Source organism: Nuphar pumila, chromosome 14 (assembly GCF_984573655.1).
Source record: "Nuphar pumila chromosome 14, dmNupPumi1.hap1.1, whole genome shotgun sequence".
NCBI lineage: Eukaryota > Viridiplantae > Streptophyta > Magnoliopsida > Nymphaeales > Nymphaeaceae > Nuphar > Nuphar pumila.
Window position 1 is genome coordinate 76,930,532 of NC_143262.1, and position 23,923 is coordinate 76,954,454.

Below are 23,923 nucleotides of genomic sequence, written 5' to 3' on the forward strand. Positions count from 1 at the left end.
TAAACTATATGCAATGCAACCTAATCTATGCAGGAAATGTAAATTCTTATTCCAAAGTTTAATTACAAATTACATCACTATTGAAATTTAAATACATGAAAAATAAAGTCTTCAATGTACCTGCAAAACTAGAAAACTTTATTAGTAATGATATGTTGGTTTTTCTAGGTTTATCCAGTAATATCTAGAAATTACTGGATTTTGCTAGATATAAGCATTTTCCATGATTCCCTTAAATCAAAATTGATAAAATATGAAATAAAATTGAATAAATATGGAAATGGAATTTGAAATTTCGAAATTGGGGTCCAAATGACCAAAATACCCATAATAACAAGACTATGGCCTTGAAATTAGGGTTTTTAGAAAGATATTTTGATAAAATGCAAGTTTTGAAATTTGAATGTAATAAACTAAGCTAAATATGATATGACATGCTTAAATATGTAAAAATTAGGGTTAGGGATTTCGAAATTTAGGTCAAATGACCAAATTACCCCCGATAGCAAGACTATGGCCTTGAAATCAGGGTTTTTTAAAAAGAGATTTTGGTAAAATCTTAGGTTTTATGCACTAAATGAAATCAAATGAGCACAAAATTAAACCTAAAGCATCCTAACATGATTATGAACATGATTAAACCCTAAAAATATATGCTTATGCACGAAAATCCAATTATATCACAAAAACTGTGATTTTTGCAGTGTTTTTGGATCTTTTAGGAACCCGGTTTTGCAATTTGCTTAATTCAGACATTAAATGGATTCCAAAATCCATAAAAATTGGTACCTGCACTTGTTATAACTCTAATGTCGAATTGGAATTATAAAAATAATTTTTTTGACATTAAATTAATCCGAAAATTGCATTAAACCCTAAAAATATGCTATTTTTGACCTAATTCACCAACCAGTTTCAATCCAAGACCTGAATCAGGGGTCAAATCTCCATGGAAATTTATGAAATTTTACAGAGACTAACTAGAAAGAAAAACAGAGATTTCCCAATTTACAGATCGGAAAAATCATCTCCGGTTAGGGAGAAACCCTTCCGGCAATCTGAGCTAAAATATATCACTTTTAACAGGGATTAAAACAGCTATTCCAGATTGAAAATACAGACATAAATAGAAATTCTAAACAAAAATCTCTGAAATTTTAGTGGTGAACAGTAGACAGAGAAATAACAATACTCACTTTTTACAGATCTAAAATCGGATCTGTGGTTTGGGATTTATGACTAACACAAGTCTGATTAGGGTTTTGGTAAACCCTAACGAGTTTTAAATTTAAAAACAGATTCTCTGAAAATGGAAAAATAATAAACAGTGTTCAAAAAATACGAAAATTTCACAGCAGACATATCTACTCAATGTGAATCTATAGCACTTTACAGATCTAAAATCGGATATAAGATGAGAGAAATATCATAACAGCAAGTTACCTTCTTGATTTTAACCACGATTTTAAAGCTTTAAAAATCCGATTTGATGTCTGATTTTTTTGACAGGGTTCCCGAGATCCAAAACCTCTGATTTTTCTACAGTAACTCAATAACTCATGCATGCATCACATATAAAAAAATCAGAAATAAACAATGAGTGCTTCAATCCGAACTAACATCATCTTTACTGTTCTAAACCTAAAACACACAGAAATTTAAGAAACTTGAAAAACCATGCATTAACTAACGTAAATAAATAAAATAAACCATAAAACAGTAAATAAAAATTTATTTTATGCTGTAAAACGTAAAACAAACATGAATAAACCATGAAAATAAATTAAAAACAGGGAATCAATGACTGGAATTTGATATCACCTTTAAAACATAGATTTAACCCATTAAAAAGGGTAAATCATATATTTTATTGGTTAATAATGCAAAGAATCATGTTAAAATCAATTCTAATGGATTAAAATCTCTGTAAATCATCCAAAACAGGATTAGATCACCTTCTTGGATTGTTCTTGCTGGTTCTTGATAGTTCTTGAGGTGAAACCATGGTTGATCTTCCATAAGGAGGGGTGCCCAAGCCTAAATCTAGGTTTAAAGCATTAAATAAAATAAGAAAAGTGAAGAAGTTCATACCTTGGAGTTGCAGCAATGGAGGAAGGGCTGGAGAGGAGAGAGAAACTTCAAGAATCCAATAGAAGAGAGATTGGGAAAATCGACCCCCCTTATGCCTCTATTTATAATAAAAAATTAGGTTTAAAAATTGACAATTTTGAAAATTTTGGACTCTAAAGGGGGGGGGGATTTTGGGGTGGAGTTACCTAACTACCCCTAGTCTAAATTATCCTAAATAGTTCCTAATTAACCCCTAGCCAAACCTAAGAATCCCCCAAATGTGGTGCCACTTGGCATTCTCTCACATTGGTTTTTTAAAACACTTTTAAAAACCTTTAAAAACACTAGTTTTAAAAACTAACTTTCAAAAATGAGTTTTTCAAAATGGTTTTGACTCTTCTAAACCTCTAACACTAACCAAGACATCAACTAACCCTAGTCTAGCCCTGACTTACTCGAATATGGCGCCACCCCGAGTGGGCCCTACTTGAGTTTTTTCAAAAAGCGATTTTAAAACTTGAAATTGAAGGAGTTTTCAAAAGATTTTCAAAAGTAAACTTAAAATTAGGATTTTTGAAATGGCATAAGGTCCTAACTGAGTTAGAATTCCTCTGGATATGGTGCCAACTGAGTGGGCCCACATCGAATTTTGAACATTTTTGAAATAAACACTGAAAATGGCTTTGAAAAGGGGTTAAAATCAGTATTTGAAATTCAAGATCTTTGAAAATAGGGTCTCAAGCGAACTGGAACTCCGGGTTAGAGTCCTGAACTCTTAGGACTCTTAGATTTTAGATTTTAAAAGCCAAATGAAAGAATTTTCAAAAGATTTTATCAAGAAATGATGAAATAAGTCAGAAAACACAGTCAGGGTTAGACTCCCAACTCGACCAAACTCTAAAATAGAGTCCTGAACTAACTCGACTCTGTAAAATGACCTAAATTTTGAAAATAATCGAAAAAGACTGAAAATGGAAGTAAAACAGACTTAAAAACAGACTCCTGACTGGATTAGGACTCTGAGACAGAGTCCTGATCAGACTGAAACTTTCAAAAATTTGAGAAATTTGATGAATAGAGGAATTCAGAAGCGACATCACCTCAATGGGTCTCATCTGTGAATTGAAATCGATTAAAATTTGAATTTGAAATGAATCCAGATTGTTTCCTTGAGAAAATATTTCGAAATATAAAGTCCTGGGGTTGAAAAATGACAGAGTATTGAATAAAAACCCAGGTTTTGAAATTGATTTTGAAGTAAAGCTTTAAAATTCAAATCTGGATTGAATGTTTTGAAAACAGGAGTGTTGGATCTCGAAGATGAGATGCAATGTCATACAATGCTATGCAGAATACGTGCAATGACATGCAATGATCTGTGATGACTTATGAAATGGACAAACACTGGATGAAGGTACAAATTTGGTGTGTTTACAGATGCCCCTCTTTGTTGCTAAGCCGGTTGAAAGCCGAGCTTAGTGGCAAAGAAAACATACCAAATTTGGACTATAAAAATGCCCCAGTTAGATGAATCTGACTGGGTATGAAAGAATTAGTTCAAATGATGATAATAGATATGAAATGAAGTATAAGGAGAAAATTTTATTTCGAAAAGAAGTGAGATTCAGGTTTTGCCCTTAACCTGGATGGGACAGGAAATACCTCGTATGGAACGAAGCTCAGGCTTAACCCTTAACCTGAAAGGGGACGATACCTCGTGGAAAAACGAGGCTCAGGCTTAACCCTTAACCTGAAAGGGGATGATAAATGAAATACCTCATCAGAATGAGGCTCAGGTTTAACCCCTTGACCTGAAAGGGGACGACACCTCGTGGAAAAATGAGGCTCAGGCTTAACCCTTAACCTGAAAGGGGACGATACCTCGTGGAAAAACGAGGCTCAGGCTTAACCCTTAACCTGAAAGGGGACGATATACGGAATCCTCAAATGAAGAAACCATGATGGGACCTTCGAATTCTGCACAATAAATCCGAGAGGGGTTTGCAAAAGGAAGAAAGGGGGTTCCTTTAAGCTTGAAAAGGGATTGATCTTGGACGTCTCATTGCTAAGACTGAATGGCTTTTAAGACAGATGACCTTTTGCGGAAAATTCAGGTTTAACCCTTAACCTGAATGGGAACTGTCTATGGTGGGACAGTGGGGAGCACAGGGAAGTGTGCGAATCTGAGAGCCCAGGCACTCAGATCAAAACAAGAAGGGAAGGATCTTGGACAACTCCCATCATCCGATCCTAAAAGGGATAACAACAACGCCTGGATACATCAAAATAAACATCAAGTTCTCACTTCATGTCAGGATAACTTAAAAAGATTGCCAATAAGATAAAAAATTGTAGTTAATTCAAGAATGATAAGCACATATATATATGAAAAAAATATTCCCTCTTTTCTACCTGAAGCATTACCTCTGACTGGGCTTAACTCCGTAGAATCAAGATTCGAATTCAAATTACTTGCAATTGACTTTCCTTCAAGGAGGCTATCAATTTCATTGATATGGACGGAAAAGAATGTATTCTTGATATTGCGAGAGCTATTAGCGAAAGGATATTGATAAAAGAATTTCACAAAATTAAAGAAGATTCTTGATAGATTCGGCAGTCTGATATCCTGGGATTCTCTTCTCATGATGATCTTTCTGCACTCTCTTTTTGACAGAATTGGAGCTCTCTTGGATTTTTCGGGAATTACATCATCCTTCATTTTGGAGATGTCCTAGCTTTTTCTCTCTTTATTTTTTTGGAAGGGTACGTCACAAACTCCTTCATCTTAGAGATGTTCCGATCATTCTTCTCTCTCAGGGATTATATTGACGGTTATTGGCTCATTGGTTGAGAATCTCTTGATGATAGCAGAAATTAAATACCTTTTAGGGATTGTCGGGAGATCCATCACACTCGCCTTCATCTCGACGGTGATCTGGACTTTCCCTGGAAGGATCCGTCACAAACTCCGTCATCTTGGAGATGATCCAAATCTTCTTTGGCCCCGGGGGTCGACTCGTCTAATTCGCCTTCATCTTGACGACAGTTGAGAGATCCCTTTTGCAGATATTTAATTGCAGCTTAGGTGATTGATGGGACATGGAGATTGAGTGGATTTTTCTGTATCACCCAGGATATTTCGACTGCTTATTTTCCAAGAATGATCTTTAAAAATATGCCATTGACTGTGATCAATATCAATCACTTCTGGCTTTGCAACAACATTGAATTTTCTTTGCTGGCCATATCACGGATTTATTCTTCATCCTTTTGGTTGGCCAATAGAAAGATTTTGAACTTTGAATCCTTTTTCGCAAAAGCTTTGTCACTTCGGAAGTAATACTGAAGGTATTTTGAGGTACAATTTTATGCGATAAAGATTTTGGAATCAACAACTATTATTTTTTTTTTTTTGCAAATTGGCAAAATATTCTTGGAATCCTTGGTGAAGGAAATCATTTGAGATCTATATGACACATCCGTGGCTAGATTCTCCTCTCCTTTCCCCAAAGGAGAGACTCAGGCTTGACCCTTACCTGAACGGGTAACAAAAGATACTCCTCTCTTCCCTGAAGAGGAGGTGTTTGCAAAACGAACTTTCGAAGAGAAATAGAGTTTTCGTCAAAACTCCCTATTTCTAGGCTTCTCTTATGGAAAGGGGGCCGCTAACAGAGATTGAAAGGATATCATAGAGGAACGATTCCATCACACTCTCCCTGGAAAAAGGGTCCTCGACGACGGGGGTGGCCTAACAAAAGACATTTAGGGTTACAAGGAGGACGAGCTTCCGTCGAAACTCTCCCTAGAAAAAGGGTTCCTTGTGTGACAATAAAGATTATTTTGCAAACTGTTCATGAATCACGAGTCCCTTCAAACTCTCCCTAGAAAAAGGGGTTCAACGAACGGACAATAAAGACATGCGAAAAGAAATGAGCTCCCTCGAACTCTCCCTGGAAAAAGGGTCCCTCGCAAGAGAGATACTTAGCGATTGATTTTGATAGCTTTTGATAACTCAAAGAACTGCTTGATAACACGAATGACTAGAGGTCTTGACAAAATCGGCAACCCGAATGTCAGATTAACAGAATGGAACGACCCAAGAGTCTGATACAGATTGTTTGGTTCGCAGGTCTAAAGATTGAGCCTGAACCTCAGTGTGAGAGTTATGTTGCGACCAGTATGAAGACCGAACTTTGACAAAGTACCAATACGAGCACTGTATTTTAAAAGATTACCAGTACGAGCACTGGATTTTTAAAGGATACCAGTACGAGCACTGGACTTTAAAAGGCTACCAGTACGAGCACTGGATTTTAAAAGATTACCAGTACGAGCACTGGATTTTTAAAGGATACCAGTACGAGCACTGGACTTTAAAAGGCTACCAGTACGAGCACTGGATTTTAAAAGATTACCAGTACGAGCACTGGATTTTTAAAGGATACCAATACGAGCACTGGGTTTTCAAAAGATTACCAGTACGAGCACTGGTTTTTAAAAGATTACCAGTACGAGCACTGGGTTTTCAAAACATTACCAGTACGAGCACTGGTTTTTAAAAGATTACCAGTACAAGCACTGGGTTTTGAAGGGTCATCAATTGGTGATGACTTGGACGACTTGCCGGGGTCTCAGGATTTATCCCTTATCCTGAATGGGAAATCGATGCAAATGCAAATTGATGCAGATGAATGCGAATGAATGCATGCAAATGCAAATGAATGTAAATGGGTGCACATGCGTGCAAAATGAGAGATTTGTTTGATCCTGCCTGCACGCAAATTGTTTTGGATAAAAGGCAACTTTACCAAGAATGCCCCAGTATATTCTGGGGAAGAGGGGTATTTTGACCAAAGAATAATTGATCATTTATTGAGGAGAATTTTTGAAGAATACAAAAGATAGAATAGAGATTTTCTAGGTATAGAATTTCTTCAGATGTCGAGCATTAATGGGGTCGGATAGTTCTACCCCGTCTGCATTAATCAGACGATATGAATTACGGGGCAACGCTTCTTTCACCACGTAGGGACCTTCCCAGTTTGGTGACCATTTGCCACGTGGACGATGCTTGAGATAAGTCGTTGATCTAAGGACCAAGTCATTAACTTGGAATCTCCTTTCGATGACTGACTTGGCATATTGCCTTGCTATCCTCTGACGATAAGACTGAGCGTGTTCTGCTGCTTTGAGTCTTTTTTCATCGAGTAAATCTAACTGTACCAATCTCTGTTGCTGATACTGATCGAGTGGTAGCTCTAAAAGAGATGCGAACTTAAGGGCGAGTTTCTGAACATGAAGAGGTAACACCACCTCAGTCCCATAAACAAGTTCTGAAGGAGTCGCATTGGTTGGGGTTCGAATGGTAGTTCGATATGCTCAAAGTGCATCATGAATTTTCTCGTGCCAATCACGACCCGTCTCAACGGTTCTTTCCAAGATGCGAATCAAACTTTTGTTGGTTGCTTCTGCCTGACCATTTCCTTGTGGATAATAAGGAGCTGAAAAATGATGATGAATTCTGAATTTTGAACAAAAGATCTTCATTCTCTCATTCTTGAAATGAGTACCATTATCTGACACGATGTCATGTGGTATACCGAAACGACAAAGAATGTTCTTATGAATGAACGAGACTACATGTCGACCTTCCATTGCACGCAGAGTGACGACTTCAACCCATTTGGTGAAATACTCTGTTGCGGCAAGGAAATATTTATGACCATTAGAAGCTGAAGGAGAGATGGGTCCTACGACGTCGAAGGCCCACATAGAAAATGGCCATGGAGACACGACTGATTGCAAGTACGTGGCTGGCGCATGAATGGAAGGTGCGTGTATCTGACACTGAACGCACTTCTTCACAAAACGATAGCAGTCTTGCTGCATGGTTCTCCAATAGTATCCTGCCCGAATGATTTGTTTAACAAGGGTTTGGTAGCCGACATGACCACCGCAAATACCTTCATGCGCTTCTCGTATGATTTCTTTAGCTTCTTCTTCGTCTAAGCACCTGGAATACTCAGAACTGAACCCACGACGATAAAGAACATTGGCAAGGATAAAATAGCGGGCGGACATATGCCGAATTGCTTTTTGCTCCTTCTTTGATAGTTCTGGTGGAAGCTCACCAGTTTCAATAAAGTTTTTGATATCTTGATACCAAGGCTTCTTTTTCTGCTCCGCCTGGTTGACTTGCATTACCGGAACGAAGGCAGGTTGGTCAAGTCTACCGATTTCAAAGGAGCGACAGGATTCTCCATTTCTGAAAGACATAATGGAGCCCAGGCTGGCCAAACCATCAGCTATTTGATTAAACTCTCTTTTGATATGGAAAAGCTGAAATTCATCGAAATTGTTGATAAGGGATAAAACGATCTTTTGGTAAGGGAGCAGCTTCTGATCTTTTACCTGCCATTCAGCTTTGACTTGGCTGACGACGAGCAATGAATCGCCAAAGGCATGTACCCTCTGAACATTGAAGTCTTGCAAAATTCTCATACCTTGTATTAAAGCTTCATACTCGGCCATATTATGGGTACACTGAAAATCCAGTTTCAGAGAAAAGGGGATCATCTCTTTCTCTGGTGTGATCAGCAAGATTCCGACTCCTATGCCGGCCATGTTCTTGGATCCGTCGAAAAACATATTCCAAACTGGGGATTGTTGAACATTATAGATCCGCTCATCGGGAAAGCTATCCTTGATTCTAACATCTTCTGCTAAAGGAAAATCTGCCAATTGGTCTGCAATTGCTTGACCTTTGATAGATTGCTGAGAAACATACCCCAGATCATACTGCATTAACAGGACTTGCCACTTAGCAATCCGTCCACTAAGAAATGGTTGTTCGAGAATATACTTGAGAGGATTAAGTTTTGAGAGAATCTTGACTTCTGATGCTAACAAGTAATGTCTCAGCTTCTGACACATCCATACCAGTGCTAGGCATGTCTTCTCTATTTGAGAATATTTCTTCTCGTAGTCAATGAAAGTCTTGCTTACATAGTAAATGGCATGTTCAACCAAACTGCCTTCTTCATATTGTGCCAAGAATCCGCCACAAGCGGCTTGGTTAACTGAAACGTATAGCAAGAGAGGCTTTCCCAATTCTGGTGGCTTTAAAACGGGCAGATTAAGAAGATATTTCTTGATACGCTCAAACGATTGCTGACACTCTGGTCCCCATTCAAATTTCACTCCTTTTCTGAGTAGATGATTGAAAGGTTCACATCTCATGGCGAGGTTGGATATGAATCTCCGAATTGATTGCATACGTCCCTGAAGACTACGCAATTCCTTAAGAGTAGTTGGAGGTGGCATGTCAATGATGGCCTTTGCTTTAGCGGGATCCATTTCTATCCCCTTTTTGCTGACCAAGAAGCCTAGCAATTTACCTGATTCAACTCCGAAGACACACTTCTGAGGGTTGAGTCTTAGCTTATAAAGAATAAGTCGCTTGAAGACTTGACTTAAGGCATCGATATGGTCTGCTTCCTCCTTGGATTTGACCAAGATGTCATCAACGTATGCATCCATGGTCTTGTGCATCTGATCATGGAAAATGGTAGCCATTGCACGCTGATAGGTTGCCCCAGCATTTTTGAGCCCAAACGGCATGACTGTATAACAGAAAGTGCCCCATGGCGTAGTGAAGGATGTTTTGGATTGGTCACGAGCGGCTAACTTGATCTGATTATATCCGGAGTATCCATCCATGAAGGAAAACATGGCATGCCCAGTCGTGCTATCAACTAGGAGGTCAATATTTGGTAGGGGATAGTCATCCTTCGGAGTAGCTTTATTGAGATCGCGAAAGTCGATACAAATTCGCACTTTGCCATTTTTCTTGGGAACTGCAATGATATTCGCCAACCAGTCCGGATAATCTATTGCTCGAATGAATCCTGCTTTAAGCAAGTCCTCAAGTCCTTCCTTGACCTGTTGCTCGATTCGAGGATCCATTTTCCTTAACTTCTGTTTAACAGGTTTCGCATCAGGCTTCAGAACGAGTCGATGTTCCACCAATTTAGGATCTAAACCAGACATATCTTCATAAGTCCATGCAAATACTTCTTGGTGCTGCTTGAGAAAGTCAATGAGCCTTTCCTTCTCATCTGTACTTAGGCTGGTGTCGATCTTGAGAATTTTCGGACTATCTTCTGAACCAATATTGATATCCTCAGTCGGATCCTGGACTAGGGTCGATGGTTCATCTTGTTTCTGAATCGCTGCAAATTCTGGCAACTCTGGAAGCGACGAATCGAATTCTGCCATTTCTTCTGACTGCTTTGTGACCTTACTGTCCCCTGCTCTTGCTCGGACCCGATATATCTTTGCCGGTTTTGATAGGATTGAAGGATTAATGACTAACCTTTTTATCGGTTGAGAAGACATTCTGAAATTTTGAAAAGGAATAGCTTTTAGAGAAAGCTCCTTTACTATGACATAAATTGCATGGGAATAAAAATAAGAACAAATGAATTTTGAAGACAAATTACAGGGGAATAAGAGAAAGATGACATCCAGATAGACGAGAAACTTGATAACTTTATTGAAGACTTGAAATGAAATAAGGACATTTAAAATGAACTGAAATGGGACATTGTCCCTACAAACTGCAAAAATCAAATGAATGAAATAGAAAAGACAGATGGTAGAAAATTTTTAATGGATCCCTTTAATGAAGACAGTATTTTTGTGGGATCTTTTGCCCGTGAATCCTAGTCCTGCCCTGCGCGGATGATGATCAGGGATCACTGGCTCTAGCCGGCCATCTCCGTTCTTGCCCAATCCTTTGAAAGGCTGATAACCATGCTTCAGTAACAGGTCAAATCCTTTCTTGGTCCTAACAAACTGCGGGAAAAGAGGATGGTCCTTGAAAGTACTGTAATCGAGACGACCCCCAATCTTAAAGAAATGTGGTCCTTGCCATTGGACCATCGCTGCTGTGTGATTTGTCTCTGATGTTGCTCCTAACTTTAGCATTTCAAGGCTTTCACTGAGAACAATTTCTTCACTTTCCCTAATGCTAGGGATATCAGCAGTATAAGTTGGCCTAGGGATCATAGGTTGAGGTAACCTCTCTTCAGGATCTTCCCCCAAAACAGTAGTTATCATGCCACCTTTAGACCACTTGATGCACTGATGCAGAGTGGATGGCACGGCGTTGGCATTATGAATCCATGTTCTTCCCAGTAGAAGATTATACGTTGGTGGCATGTTAACGACATGGAAAAGCACTGTATGAACAGAGTAGTTGATAAATATTTCCAAGAAGATATTTCCCTTTGCTGTCTGTCCATGATTATCAAACCCATAAATGGTGATCGGATCCGGTGTATACTCTTCTTCTTTTATACCCAGAGCCTTGGCAGTCATTTCAGGACAAATGTTGAGGCTACTGCCTCCATCTACAAGCACGTGGGGTACAGTCATTCCCCGGGTTCGCACCACAATGTACAAGGCATTGTTATGAAATGCGTGAGGTTTTGGCAGATCCTCATCTGAGAAGGTTATGGGAGCATTGGTCATGGCCTGATTAACGATCTGAGCCATGTCTTCAGGTGTGGTGTCTGGCTTGACCTTGATCTTTCGCAGTAAATCGTCCAGTACTTGCTGATGCTTAGGAGAGGCACGTGCCAACTCAAGGATAGGGATATTAGAGAGGGCAGTGATTGGTCTTTGCACCGTGTCGACCTTTTCTTCTGGTTTTCTCCCTTTTTCCGAAGTAGATTTGACAAGGTTCTTGGGTAACCATGGCATTCTTTTGGCTACCTCTGGAGATATTCTAGCGGGTTCTCTCGAAACTTTCAGCTTACTGAATGCTGAAACGAGGTCCATCTTTTGAGAACTGGACTGGGCCTTATGCAATACTAATACCTGATGCTGCACCATGATATCACTGCTAGGGCATGGTCGGATATGATCTTGTGGCTGAAAGGGATGATCAGATATCATTGCTGTTGAGTGCTGCAAGAAAGGCTGTTTTAGAATCTCCATTTTCTCATCTTCAGCCCCTTCTACTAACAGATTTTTGTCAATATAATCTTGTATGATGTTTTTGAGAATGAAACATATCTCGGTATCATGTCCCACAGTTCGGTGGAACTTGCAGAATCTGTCCTTCATTTTTCCCATAACCACTGGCGGGTCAGCTACCCTTGGAAGCTTAATCATATCACTGTCGAGCATATATTCTAATACTGTCTCGAGGGACTGGTCTAGAGGAGTAAACTTGCGGTTATAACTCCATCCTTCCCGCTTCGGCTTTTCTTGTGGTCTTGATCTTTGTTCGAGGGTTTGTTGTGGCTGCTTATCAAATTGAATAATCGACTTGCCTTTCTGATCACTTTTGTTGGGATTTGACCCTCCTGAAGCATAACTATGATTTTTTCCATTTCCTTTGTTCTGATTCTTACTGTTATTGGCAGAGTAGGTAAAATGGGCTTTCTTCTTTGATTCTTGTTGACTGTTATTCTTTGTAAACATAAAACCTTCATAAGACCCGTTCTCCATACTCAACTCGAGCCATTCGGCTTGTTCTGTTAATTCTATGAAGCTCTTCGATGGAGATGTAGAAATTAGTCCCCTCAGGGGTTGCGAGAAGTTGCTCAGGATCAAAGATAGTGCGTGTCTTTTTGCTATTGGCTCGCACATCTTATTGCAAGCGGATCTCCATCTATGAATAAAATCCCTGGCCTTCTCGTTTTCCTTCTGCCTCAGACTGCAGAGATGACTGAGAGTCGGGAGTGCTTCAGCGTTGAATAGAAAGCGCTCAATAAATAAATTGACCACTTTGTCGAATTCTTTCAGTTCTATCGGATTAATGTGCTCTGAGTACCACTTTGCTGTGACACCTTCCAAACTGCGAGGGAAGCAGAGAAATAAGGCACGATTGTTCCTCTTGAACCTGGAACATTCTGCGAAGAATAGGGCGAGATGTGCTTTTGGGTCACCCGAACCATCAAACTTGATAAATTTCTTGGAGAGATTATCAAGATCATCATCCCCATCCAGTCCATCATAGAAGTCTTCACTTGTAAAGACTCTTTTGCCCTTGTCACGAGTTTGAAGATCCTTAACTATTTTCATCACATCTTTGAGTTGTGACTGCGTAGGGTCGTCAACAGACTGATTCTTGGATTTGTAGGCCGACCCCTGCCCCTGAGTCGACCTTTTGAATTCTTGCTTGTTTTCATACTCTTTGTCAGTATCATCTGCTGATTCTGACTCATCAGACATCTCCTCATGGCGATTCTGCTTTTTAATGATTTTCACATTCTTGGTTGTGTGATCCCTATCCTTCTGCTTAGTCTGAATTTGCTCAGTACTGGCCTCAGCTTGTTCTGCCAGCATCTTGGTCATCATCTTTTTGAACATGACGTACATTTGGGGATCGATGCCATCATCTGCCTGCTGACCCTGACTCTGGATTGATCGAGGTGAGTCCATCTCTTCTTCTGAAGCTACTGAGTACGCGACGCCTTCAACTGATGTGGCTTTCTTTCTGGATCTTGTATCAACCATCGGGTATCACAAATGTTCTCTTGAATATTACTGATGCTCTCTGCAGGGCAGAACTGATGGTTAGGCTTTTGAAGGAAATTTGGTTTGGAGGAAAATATTTGTTGAGAATTTTGGTAGACAATTGAAATAATATCCCATTACTAGGGATTGAGTCATCGCTGGGATTACGACAATTGCGTTGCTATTCTTTGCAAGATAAACAACTGAAAATATGCCTTGTTACCTAGGCGAGGTCATCAAACCAATGTAAAATAAATGAATTTTTATTGAGAGGAAAAACATGATTTTATCAATAATACACTTGACAGAGGGGAGGGGGACAGACAATTTTCCACCACTCCAGATAATCAAAAGATACACGAGGACCAGAAAAAATAGTAAGACTAACAAAAGAATCCCAGCCATGTCTGGCAGAATGGTATGCTCCAGACCACTGATCTGATGTGAGATCGAATTCTGGCAGAACCCTGGCTAGTGGATGAATCTCTACGCGCTTCTGCCTCTAAGAGAACTGCCTGACACACCGCTCTGGATGATAGTATGCGCAGAAAAATGGGCCAAGTAGCCTGAATCGCTTGCCGTATGCATAAGTATATCTGGGAGGTGATTCCTGGCGATCAAAGTAGTCCCATACGACCTCTTCCTCCTGGAGGTTGTCGATCAAGAACCGGTATCGTGCAACTGGAAGAAGCTTCTCTCCATTGTATCTGAATGAACTGGCTCGGGTGGGCACATGCCGGAGGAACCAAGACTGCAAGGCATAGGTGCACCCTTCGACTAGGATCGACTCTCCGAGTGCGAAACGAGTCAACCCTCGGTATAGAAAGGCGAGTGCGGCCATGGCTATCGAGAGGCGGCTGGTCTGTCGACTTCCCCATCTCCTTAGAAGCTGAACTATTCTGATATCCATGTAATTCCGTCCATCGGGAAAGAAAGGTAATCCCACCGTGCACAGAACCATCGCGTGCTGAATTATCTCTTGAGCTGTCCTGGACAACGAACTGACTTCCACAAATGTCCCATGCTGTCTGTAGATTTCGAGCAGATCCACATATTCATTTCCATCTTCTTCAATCAGAGGCCAAGACTTGCGCCCTGTCATGCGAGCTAAGGCATCCTTAGGGTCCAGACCCTTAATATTAATCAGAAACTGTTTCTCCAATGGATCTCCAGGCGGACCGGCTGGCTCGGGCAATCCCATAATCTCTGAAAATTCATCCATCAGTATTGTCATCTCGCCCCACGGGAACCAGAAGGTAGAAGTGCTCGGATTCCACCACTCTGCTAGTGCATGGATCAAGTTGCCATTGACTGTCTGCTTTCCCACTGTGGACGCCAGTTCCAATCCACACTCGTCCAGATGGTCCGGAAACATACGAGAGAAGTTTTTGAACCATGAATAATACCACCGGGGAAAGAAGGATCCGGTGCTGAGGACTCGATGTTCGGGAAGACGTTGTCGCACCTCGTAGGAGATGTGACCCTCAGGGAAGACTGAATCAAGCTGACTGGATGCCATCAGAATAGACTGGAAAACATGGAAATTTGGAATAAGACTTGGAAAATACAGGAATTTTGAGGAAAATGCAGGCAGGAATAAAGCAGGAAATTCGAGATCCAGAAGACAGGAAAGATGGGAAATCACCTGGAGTTTTGAAGGAAATGAAGGGAAATTTGGAAAATCGTCCAGGGTTTGATGAAATATGAAGAAATAAATGGAAAATGATGTATTTTAGAAAATCGTCCAAGATTTAAAACATGGACAGTACATGGACATAGATTGGGGAATTTTGAGAAAATCGTCCAGTATTTTAGAAAATTGAGGAAAATATGGAAAATAAAAGGAAATGACTATAACATATTCAATCACATTCTGCACAAACAAGTATGCACATACAACATTCCCTAAAAGCTGACTCTAGATGCACAAATTTTGAAATAGCTGTAGGACCTTAATCCTAACTCTAAGGTTCAGATCAATTGTATCCAATCCAGTTATGCCTATATACTCAAGCCAAGGCTCGATGTACGTGGCATAAAATCAATTTCTCTGGTTCTAGGTTCAAGTTTTCCAACATCCTTGAGCACCTGCCGATATACGTTGGACTATGGCCCTTGGTACGTGGTAGGGGGTTTTCACCCAAATAGGTGGCCCAGTTGTGAGGCTCTGTCCCGAACTATGGTTCTGGAAGAGAGCCCAGCAACGTGAAGACCGGGACAATATAGGTGGGGTGATTTTTGAAAAATGTGAGCACATGCAATCAAACAGAAGGCTCTAAGTCCTAAAGAGATAGAATTTTGAAATATTTGAAGAAGCAAACATTGTTTTCATACAATTCCTAAATTGAGGAGTGTTGTATTAGACCTAAGTCTATGTGAGCATGAATAATTCTCCTCAATATGGTCCTACTAAACCATACCTAGTCTATATGCATTCCATGTCAGCTGGGTTCAAGTCTAGGCTCCTAGGTTCACATGATATCATAAAGCAAAGCTGACATTCCATGGAAATCGATTTTGACAATTTGAACTAAGTAGAGCATTAAATTGATCAGGCAAAGACAGGTCCCATCACGGTCGCCAAACCTGTTATCATCGCAAAATTTTACTTTTGCAAATCAAACTGACCTTTGAAAAAGTTTTTGAAAATAACTCGCCTCCGTTTTTAAAATGCGGGAAAATTCCGTAGAATGGGACTCGCCTGTCGGTACGAGGTTCAACCGTTCCTGCCACCTTTAACAGGGGTAATTGAACCAAGGATCAATCTTATGCTCTACTCTATTCAACTTGTCTAAATCATATTCTAATTTCTAAATGCACATAGAATCAGGCATGTGCTATGAACTTTCAGAAAATGCACATTTGAAAACATGATGTTTGCTTTGAATGATTGAAATATTTAGAAAATGTAAATCTTGGAAATGGTATCACATGGAAAATCATGAATTAGGACTTGGAAAATATTTCTGAGAAAAGTAAAAATCAATTTTGAGAAATCCTTGACATTTGGTGAAAATCGATTCTGAGAGACTAGGTTTCTCTGAATTCAAACTTGGAAATTGAAATTCTAACTTAGAAAATTTGAATTTGGAACTTGAGAAATACTTGAAATATCATTGGCAAATCCATATTTTGAGAAAATCGATTTTTGAATAAGATTTAGAGAATCTTGAGAAAATGATTTCTCTGAATTGAAATTTGAATTGGAATTGGCAAATGCATGAAATGAATGAATATGAATTTGAGGAATTGAGAAATACTTTTTGTATTTTTGAGAAATGCAGTGCATTTTGAAGTTAGCCTAAGAGTGTAGGCTGAATGTGGCTAATGTGAAGATCATAAATCTAAGTATCATTCGTATTCTGACTATGGCCATAAATACAAATTCCACCAAGTTTATAAACTTCATAAAAGCTAGTGCATGTGTCATTCGTGTAGACCGTGGTGAATTTGTAAAAATATGCATGAATCATCATCCATCACACATTAACATGATAAAAATAAACTATATGCAATGCAACCTAATCTATGCAGGAAATGCAAATTCTTATTCCAAAGTTTAATTACAAATTACATCACTATTGAAATTTAAATACATGAAAAATAAAGTCTTCAATGTACCTGCAAAACTAGAAAACTTTATTAGTAATGATATGTTGGCTTTTCTAGGTTTATCCAGTAATATCTAGAAATTACTGGATTTTGCTAGATATAAGCCTTTTCCATGATTCCCTTAAATCAAAATTGATAAAATATGAAATAAAATTGAATAAATATGGAAATGGAATTTGAAATTTCGAAATTGGGGTCCAAATGACCAAAATACCCCTAATAACAAGACTATGGCCTTGAAATTAGGGTTTTTAGAAAGATATTTTGATAAAATGCAAGTTTTGAAATTTGAATATAATAAACTAAGCTAAATATGATATGACATGCTTAAATATGTAAAAATTAGGGTTAGGGATTTTGAAATTTAGGTCAAATGACCAAATTACCCCCGATAGCAAGACTATGGCCTTAAAATCAGGGTTTTTTAAAAAGAGATTTTGGTAAAATCTTAGGTTTTATGCACTAAATGAAATCAAATGAGCACAAAATTAAACCTAAAGCATCCTAACATGATTATGAACATGATTAAACCCTAAAAATATATGCTTATGCACGAAAATCCAATAATATCACAAAAACTGTGATTTTTGCAGTGTTTTTGGATCTTTTAGGAACCCGGTTTTGCAATTTGCTTAATTCAGCCATCAAATGGATTCCAAAATCCATAAAAATTGGTACCTGCACTTGTTATAACTCTAATGTCGAATTGGAATTATAAAAATAATTTTTTTGACATTAAATTAATCCGAAAATTGCATTAAACCCTAAAAATATGTTATTTTTGACCTAATTCACCAACCAGTTTCAATCCAAGACCTGAATCAGGGGTCAAATCTCCATGGAAATTTATGAAATTTTACAGAGATTAACTAGAAAAAAAAACAGAGATTTTCCAATTTACAGATTGGAAAAATCATCTCTGGTTAGGGAGAAACCCTTCCGGCAATCTGAGCTAAAATATATCACTCTTAACAGGGATTAAAACAGCTATTCCAGATTGAAAATACAGACATAAATAGCAATTCTAAACAAAAATCTCTGAAATTTTAGTGGTGAATAGTAGACAGAGAAATAACAATACTCACTTTTTACAAATCTAAAATCGGATCTGTGGTTTGGGATTTATGACTAACACAAGTCTGATTAGGGTTTTGGTAAACCCTAACGAGTTTTAAATTTAAAAACAGATTCTCTGAAAGGGGAAAAATAATAAACAGTAGTCAAAAAATCCGAAAATTTCACAGCAGACAGATCAACTCAATGTGAATCCATAGCATTTTACAGATCTAAAATCGGATATAAGATGAGAGAAATATCATAACAGCAAGTTACCTTCTTGATTTTAACCACGATTTTAAAGCTTTAAAAATCTGATTTGATGTCTGATTTTTTTGACAGGGTTCCCGAGATCCAAAACCTCTGATTTTTCTACAGTAACTCAATAATTCATGCATGCATCACATATAAAAAAATCAGAAATAAACAATGAGTGTTTCAATCCGAACTAACATCATCTTTACTGTTCTAAACCTAAAACACACAGAAATTTAAGAAACTTGAAAAACCATGCATTAACTAACGTAAATAAATAAAATAAACCATAAAACAGTAAATAAAAATTATTTTTATGCTGTAAAACGTAAAACAAACATGAATAAACCTTGAAAATAAATTAAAAACAGGGAATCAATGGCTGGAATTTGATATCACCTTTAAAACATAGATTTAACCCATTAAAAAGGGTAAATCATATATTTTATTGGTTAATAATGCAAAGAATCATGTTAAAATCAATTCTAATGGATTAAAATCTCTGTAAATCATCCAAAACAGGGTTAGATCACCTTCTTGGATTGTTCTTGCTGGTTCTTGATAGTTCTTGAGGTGAAACCATTGTTGATCTTCCATAAGGAGGGGTGCCCAAGCCTAAATCTAGGTTTAAAGCATTAAATAAAATAAGAAAAGTGAAGAAGTTCATACCTTGGAGTTGCAGCAATGGAGGAAGGGCTGGAGAGGAGAGAGAAACTCCAAGAATCCAATAGGAGAGAGATTGGGAAAATCGACCCCCCTTATGCCTCTATTTATAATAAAAAATTAGGTTTAAAAATTGACAATTTTGAAAATTTTGGACTCTAAAGGGGGGGGAGATTTTGGGGTGGAGTTACCTAACTACCCCTAGTCTAAATTATCCTAAATAGTTCCTAATTAACCCCTAGCCAAACCTAAGAATCCCCCAAATGTGGTGCCACTTGGCATTCTCTCACATTGGTTTTTTAAAACACTTTTAAAAACCTTTAAAAACACTAGTTTTAAAAACTAACTTTCAAAAATGAGTTTTTCAAAATGGTTTTGACTCTTCTAAACCTCTAACACTAACCAAGACATCAACTAACCCTAGTCTAGCCCTGACTTACTCGAATATGGTGCCACCCCGAGTGGGCCCTACTTGAGTTTTTTCAAAAAGCGATTTTAAAACTTGAAATTGAAGGAGTTTTCAAAAGATTTTCAAAAGTAAACTTAAAATTAGGATTTTTGAAATGGCATAAGGTCCTAACTGAGTTAGAATTCCTCTGGATATGGTGCCAACTGAGTGAGTCCACATCGAATTTTGAACATTTTTGAAATAAACACTGAAAATGGCTTTGAAAAGGGGTTAAAATCAGTATTTGAAATTCAAGATCTTTGAAAATAGGGTCTCAAGCGAATTGAAACTCCGGGTTAGAGTCCTGAACTCTTAGGACTCTTAGATTTTAGATTTTAAAAGCCAAATGAAAGATTTTTCAAAAGATTTTATCAAGAAATGATGAAATAAGTCAGAAAACACAGTCAGGGTTATACTCCAAAATCGACCGAACTCTAAAATAGAGTCCTGAACTAACTCGACTCTGTAAAAGGACCTAAATTTTGAAAATAATCGAAAAAGACTGAAAATGGAAGTAAAACAGACTTAAAAACAGACTCCTGACTGGATTAGGACTCTGAGACAGAGTCCTGATCGGACTGAAACTTTCAAAAATTTGAGAAATTTGATGAATAGAGGAATTCAGAAGCGACACCACCTCAATGAGTCTCATCTGTGAATTGAAATCGATTAAAATTTGAATTTGAAATGAATCCAGATTGTTTCTTTGAGAAAATATTTCGAAATATAAAGTCCTGGGGTTGAAAAATGACAGAGTATTGAATAAAAACCCAGGTTTTGAAATTGATTTTGAAATAAAGCTTTAAAATTCAAATCTGGATTGAATGTTTTGAAAACAGGAGTGTTGGATCTCGAAGATGAGATGCAATGTCATACAATGCTATGCAGAATACGTGCAATGACATGCAATGATCTGTGATGACTTATGAAATGGACAAACACTGGATGAAGGTACAAATTTGGTGTGTTTACAGGACGGAGAGTTTGCACTTGTTCTCACTAATCTTTAAGATAGAGACTGCTTCAAATCTCCTTAACAACATCCAAATGCGAGACATTTGTGAAGGGCATGCCAGGCTAAAAAGCAAGATATTGTCCGCATATTGCAATAGTGGAAGAGAGGGGGTAGACTTGATGAAGACCACATTTTATCTCAAAGTAGGAGCCAGCTCCCCATTAAAAGAGACCGCAATTTGGGCCTAAGATACCAATTCCATTATCCAAGAAATTAATATAGCAGGAAGGCCCATGTCATGAATACATTGTTGCAGGAAATCCCACCTTACCATATCAAAGGCTTTTAAGTTATCAAACTTGAGTATAAAAAAAAAAATCCCAAATTTCATTGGTCGGATCCGAGAGGCACTTTCGAAACCCAACTAGAGGTAATATCCTCATGGTAGGGATGTCAATGGAGCGGATATATCCGATATCAGAAAACCTAATCGGATTCTAATTCAGTCTACCGACAAAAAAAAAGAAGAGTAAATTGCAAAAAACTGTCCAACTTATCACATATTTAGAAAAACCGTGACTCATTTTTTCTATTTATCAAACTCTAATTTTTATTAATGATTTCAAAGAGTCATATAAGGTATGCGACAACGCCACAAATAGGTTGGGATTTTTGAAAATTGTCGCAAGATTTTTTGGACTCGCATGATACCATTTTATAAAGTTTTACATTTTGCTACACTATTCATTTTTTATATTCTAAATTGTAAACATGTCAAGATTTTCCCTAATGTTTCTTTAGAAAAACAAAAAAATAATTTGTAATCAGCTTTTTTTCTTGACGAGAAAAAACAAAATTTCTCGCACGAGAATTGTCAATATGGTAGAAAATCATAATCTTCTTATTGGTTGATGAAATATCTCGTCTTTAATTCTTTATAATTCTCCTTAGGTAAAAATAAACAAACTTTGAAGAGATTTTAGTCATTTCCTCTGGCTAAACAATAATCAACGGAGTGATTTTGGGACTAAACCAGCTTTCGTGGCAACGGTGAAAAGAGTAAGCAGTTAATTGTAATAACGCAAAAGTTGGGCGCAGCATACGGAAAATCTGATAAGTTCTGCGGGCTTATTATAATAACTAAAAATGAAAAAGGAAGAAAAAGACGAATCAATGGAATGGAACAAGCGATACACAAAAGTAAAATAGGCAACTAACAAGGGGTATTTACGTAAATTACTTTCAAGACGACTAGATTTACTGCGGGCACAAGGACCCCGGGCGCGATCGTTTCGGGAAGAGAGAGAGAGAGAGACTGGTGCAGTAAACGGCCGAACGGAAAGGGAGACTCTCTCTCTCTCTCTTCCCTCTTATTTTATTTATATTATTTGTTTATTTTTCTTCTTCCTTCGGACCGGAATCCGATTCACCGGCGAGCTCCCGGCTTCCCCTTCCCTTCTCACTCCTCCGGCTACCGGCTTCCCCTTCCCGTTCACAGGAAGACTCCACGTGGCCACTTTCCGCCCTGAAGCCCTCGATGCAGAGAATCCCTCGTCGTCACTCTTGCTTTCCTTTATTGGAAATCGCGTGAAGCTCTGCATCTCTCAACCCACCGTACTGGTTTTTCCGGGCCCGGAAACCAGCGGTTTGTGTTCTGGAAGGGAGGAAGGGAAGTTCTGGTGAGGCGTGTTGAGAAAGACTAGGGTTTCTGGTGTTAGGGCTTCCGAGATTGGAGATTGATGTCAATCCGCAGGTCGAGGCTGTGTAATCTATGAAGAACCGCGTTCCGGAGCGGCGGAACTTGATGCGGGGTGCTCAGACGCGTTCTTCTCGGTGGACTGCGGCGGCGGTGGGCGGCGAGGCGTTTCACATGGAATGGCAGATCTTGCTAGCTATGGGAGTGCTGAGCGAGACGTCGAGCAGGTGGCTTGATTCTTACTTTTTCTTCACCTTCCTTTATCTTTTGCATTATTTCGTGTGTTCGTTTGCTCATTGGTTTTGATTTGGTAGTAGTTTGTGAATTTGATCCGTGAGAGCCGATGTGTTCTTTTGATGTTTTTTTTAGTTATTTTTGAGTATTTTATTTCATTTACATTGCGGATTTCTCCTCTCCTCTTTGAGTTATTTGACTTGGAAGAGAAACTAAGACAGAAAAACCCTCAAAATTGAGACCGAGAACATAGTTTTACGGAGACAAAGCGATCATCTTGTTGATTTTGTGTAGCCTATTGCCGAACTACTCCTTATAGTGAGAATGCATGGAGAGAGAAATTTTCTCGAGAACAATAGTTAGGCTTTTCATTTGCTAGGAACATAGTTACAGTTCACGATCGTGCTATGCTTTTTGCGCTACTCTTTTAGAATAGGTTATGTTCGAGTCCAATTTATCAAAATTCGCTCAACGTTTTGCTATGGGAGAAGGCAATGGAGAGGGAGGTTGGATCACTCACTGACGGCTAAGAGTTATATTTGATAATCACGCATTGACATGGTTATGGTGTTGATTGAAAGAAGACAGGTTTAAAGAGTATTAAGAGCTCTTGCATCACCTATATGGTCACGGTTACACCTCTAGAGGTCAATCGAACCCTTTGGAAATGTACTGAATGGTAATCTCTCGTAGCTAGTTTATTTGCTTGGTTGATTTTGTATCATAGGCATCTCGCTGTTGACAACTTACAAGGTAGGTGATGCTATCGTTCAGATTGTTACTTGCTACATTTGTGATGTAATCGATTCCTGTTAAAAATATTTGATCATTGATCATTCTTTGGAAGCTTCTTGGGCTTGAATGATTAGGGAAGACTGCTTTTCTTCTAGATTTTAGAGTTGTAAGAAAATATTCCAGAAATATGGAAAAGAAGTTCTATACTGTTACTTCATTTGTCATTGGTGATTACCTAGTACATGATGGAATTGAACATGCTTTATCTGTTCATTCTTGGCATCCCATTGCCCAGATTCTCACAGATTGGATCATGTAGAGTTGAAAGGGTTGTCTTCTCCAACTCTCTCTCTCTATCTATATATATGTATATGTATATAATATATATATATATGCTATACTAGAAGAATGCAGTATCTTTGAACTTATTTTCTTATAGCATTAGATAAAATAACTTTATGATGAGTTGCTTGTAGTTATGATATTTATGGAGTTTAAGCTTAAATTTGCAACTTTATCATTTTATTTTGCATTTTTGGTGACTAAAAGTCTTGGAAAAATGTATTTTATTTTCATGCATTTTAAACTTTGATTTTTCTTATTTTACATTTTAAAAATTTTCTGTTGAGGTTTTCCTTATCAAAACATGAGGAAATGAAGTAAGTTT

The 23,923-nt window shown here is 38.3% G+C and overlaps 1 protein-coding gene across 2 annotated transcripts in view; it reads left to right on the top strand.

The window, feature by feature from the left end:
• Nucleotides 1-21,876: 21,876 nt before the first annotated feature.
• Nucleotides 21,877-23,923, top strand: part of LOC149817019 (PH, RCC1 and FYVE domains-containing protein 1-like) — a 38,475-nt gene continuing 36,428 nt past the window's right edge. Inside the window, exon 1 of one of the 2 annotated variants that reach the window (XM_089988166.1) lies at nucleotides 21,877-22,514. In XM_089988166.1, the coding sequence (XP_089844292.1) occupies nucleotides 22,467-22,514 (48 nt within the window). In that variant the 5' untranslated portion in view covers nucleotides 21,877-22,466. The remainder of the gene's footprint in view (nucleotides 22,515-23,923) is intronic. The other variant, XM_089988167.1, reaches the window with a different exon arrangement.